A 3,452-nucleotide genomic window follows, 5' to 3' on the forward strand; every position below is an offset into this window, starting at 1 on the left:
TACCACTTTTCTTATTATGATCTGTATTTTTTATTTATTTGTTTTAGCTGCATGGATACTGTTGTGCTGAAATTGTGGTACAAATAATGTCATCATGCTCATGCTTTCATCTCTTGCCTTTTGGGATCTGCATCAGAGGTGGATCCTCGGGTAGAAATCTGCCTCATGCCATAAGGAAGGGCCTTTTTTCCTTTCTTTGTACCTCCTCAGCATCCTTTTGCAGGCTCCTCTCCTCCCTGTCAGGCTTTGATCAGTACCACCAAGGTGGGATGGAGTCCAGGCAGATGTGGAAGGTTTCTTTCAAGGACTACAGAGGACTTTCTGAAATCTAAATACCAGATGTCTTTCAGAAGGGAGAACCACTAGCTTTGGCCTTCCCTGTAGCATCACTGCCACAGCAAAACAGTCTCAGTTGATATGTTTCTTGTTTTTTATATCAAGATTATTTATTGGCAAAATTTATTATTTCCTTCACCAGGTATCACCCCCTCAAAAAAAATCTATCTTATTTATTAAACCAGCTGTTTCTAAGGTTTTAACACTTGCTTTTTAGATAGTCCTCTACATTTTTCTATGAGCTGGTAGCTGAGATACTCTTTCAAAAGGCTAGAAGTTAATTTTTTTGATTTTTCTATCCTTTCCAGCATAAATTAAATCAGGCAATAATAGCCATGCAGTTCTAATATTTTTTTTTGCTTTAATACTTTCTCTGTTTTATTTAAGGCATAGCTTTTAGGATAATCCTGGCAATATTACAGTCTGACTCTGCTTTCTCCACTTATCTCTATTAATTATTATTACTGAGACAGGTTTATGTGTCATTACTGACCCCAATCTACTGACGGAGTTGTTATAGTCATGTTTCACATGTGCATGTTATATACTGCATTACATTCTTCTATTTCCTTTCCTTCTTAATGTTATCACAACAAGTTCAGCTAAGACAGTGTTGTCCCTCAAGAAGTTTTGAGCCGTCTCTTATCCTGAAGATACTTTACAGGTAATTTCAAAGGTCCTGATGACTAGGCCTAAGCTATGGCATCCAGCAGTGTTTCCCCTCTACTGGAAGGAAAATTCATTGTGCAAGGGAGAAGAAGTAATGGTAGGCAGACACCCAGACAGATAGTTAAGGGAGCAGATGGGCTGGGCAGGTGGTAGCACATGTTCTGCTGTCTAGAAGCAACCATGTTCTGTCCCAAGTCCTGGCTACTTTTTTCATGTGTCAGCGCTGGTGACATAAAAACCATTTTCTTGCTGACTATGTTTGTCAGCTTGATTCTGGTTCTAAGTAAGGAGATGAAACATTTGCTCCGAGCATTCATTTCCTTCAGGCTACCTTCCTACATCCTTTATGATTTCAAACACAAATTATTAATGCTTTCCCTTCATAAATACTGCAGTGTTACAAATATTGAATGGTTGTTGCCTTCCATCATGGGTACACATGCATTTTATTGGCCTGCTGCAGATCCTGGTTCATCCCACCTCAAAACATTTTTGTTCATTGAGTATCAAACCATAACTACATTTCTTTTTCACAATTCCTTCCCCCGTCTTGGAGTAGCATAAACTGCAGTTTGTCTGTTCTGCAGTAAGGTATGCAATTTGCCATTTCTGTGGGCTACCCACTGGAGCAGTGTGATTAAAACTCTTGTTTTCCTCCTCACAGGAAATAAATAGGCCAACAAAACGACGAAGTATTTCTAACAAGTCTCATACATGACACACAGGCAAGCAGACCTGTGGTAAATTCTCTTCTATCTTGTTTTTCTCCACTGGGAGAAAGTTTTATTGAAGTAAACAAAGAAGAGGGGTATTCACCATTAACATTGTTCCCCCTTGCCCTACAGATAGCAGAGTGAATCAAAATAGCTCCTACTTACACCTCAGCAAACTGATGATGAAAAGAAGGTTACTGTGAGACTATTCATTTCAGCTTCCTTGGATGAAGGATGGAAAGATATTCACTGCAACTTTGGTGCCACCTGGGAACATGACACCAAATACTAGCATAAGCCTGGAACAGAAAACAATGTTTGTCTTTGTGATTTTATTATTTATTTTCTTGGGAATCCTCATTGTTCACTGCTTCCAAATTCTCTTTGACCCTTTCTGGAGTATGCCAACCTCAGCCTGGGCCAGTGGACTTGATGTATTGCAGAATGGCCATGCTTTAGTTTAGAGACTGAGAATTATGGAAATCTATTTAGCACTCTCCCTAAGAAAGAAAAATCCTGGAATGTTTCTTCATTTTGTTTCTAGTTTAAATTTTTTCAAATATTGTCAGAACTGTAACTTAAAAATATGCACAGAATGATTTTGATTTTAATGAATATCAAAGCAAGTTAAATATTTGAAAGTAGACTAGAGACTCTACTTACTGGGAAAAAAAGATAAAGGTTTCATTAGTGGAACTTATCTTCAGAATGCATTGGAAGAATAAGTAGTGTGTGTGATCTCTTATAACCAGCTACCAGACACTAGAGCATGTCTTCCCTCATGTAATCTTATCATTAACTAGGCGTCAATAACAGGGGAATGTCTTACAAATGAGTTAAGGATGTGGTTTTTTATGATCTGTAAGTAGCAAATCAGCTTTTCAAGCTTCACAAGACCCTCTTACTCTATCGCTCACCATCTCAAGACAAGTAAGAAAGTTTCCCATACTGAAAGATGAGCTCGAAAGAGCTAGAAAACTTCAAGAGAAATCATCCATGTTTTCCCAGGTATTCAATAAAATGCTCTTTGTTTGCATTAAGCAGTGATTAAGCTACTTAATACTAATAAATCACGGACTGTAATCCTTTGTAATAAGATATGTAATGATTTCTGCCTACCTTTTTCTATTTGTGCCAGAAGTGATTTCTATTAGCACAGGTTTTTGCATTGTGTTTACAGCAGTTTATGCAAACAAATTTCAGTTTTACACGTATTTTGGACCCTGCATCTCCAGCATTTATCCAGTCTGTTTATTTGGTGTGTAAGTCACACTGCATTGGTTCTATTTCCTATTTGGATGACTGAATCTTTGGCTCTAAGAATCAGTAACCACCACCCTCTTTCCCTATCAATACCTTTGAATATGTTTGTACAATGAAAACCCATTCTTAGAAGTCAATGTAAACAAAAACGTACCTATTTACATGACTGCTAGGGGAAAGAGTGTAATTTTAAAAATTGCATAAAACTTAGTAGAACTACTCAGAGTCTGAGTGGATGTTTGCGAGCATTGTTTAGGAGAATTGAAATATTGTAATGGTAACAACTTTTGATGTACTGCCAGGAGGAAAAGGCTGTTCTCCTGAAAATAGAAGAGTCTTGAAAATGGTACCAGGGCTGCCAGGCTTCTTAAATATTTCATGGAGTGGGGAAGAGAAGGCACATGCTGCTTGTTTTCAGACAACGGTTTAGATTTAGCTGTTTTATTCATACTATAATAATGACAAGTACTT

At 37.6% G+C, this 3,452-nt stretch overlaps 1 protein-coding gene across 1 annotated transcript; it reads left to right on the top strand.

The window, feature by feature from the left end:
• Positions 1-1,897: 1,897 nt before the first annotated feature.
• On the top strand, positions 1,898-2,182 carry CTXN3 (cortexin 3). The gene is given in 1 exon segment (XM_054054789.1): positions 1,898-2,182. A coding segment is annotated over 1 exon segment (285 nt).
• Positions 2,183-3,452: the final 1,270 nt, after the last annotated feature.

Source organism: Cuculus canorus, chromosome Z, assembly GCF_017976375.1.
Source record: "Cuculus canorus isolate bCucCan1 chromosome Z, bCucCan1.pri, whole genome shotgun sequence".
Classification (NCBI taxonomy): Eukaryota; Metazoa; Chordata; class Aves; order Cuculiformes; family Cuculidae; genus Cuculus; species Cuculus canorus.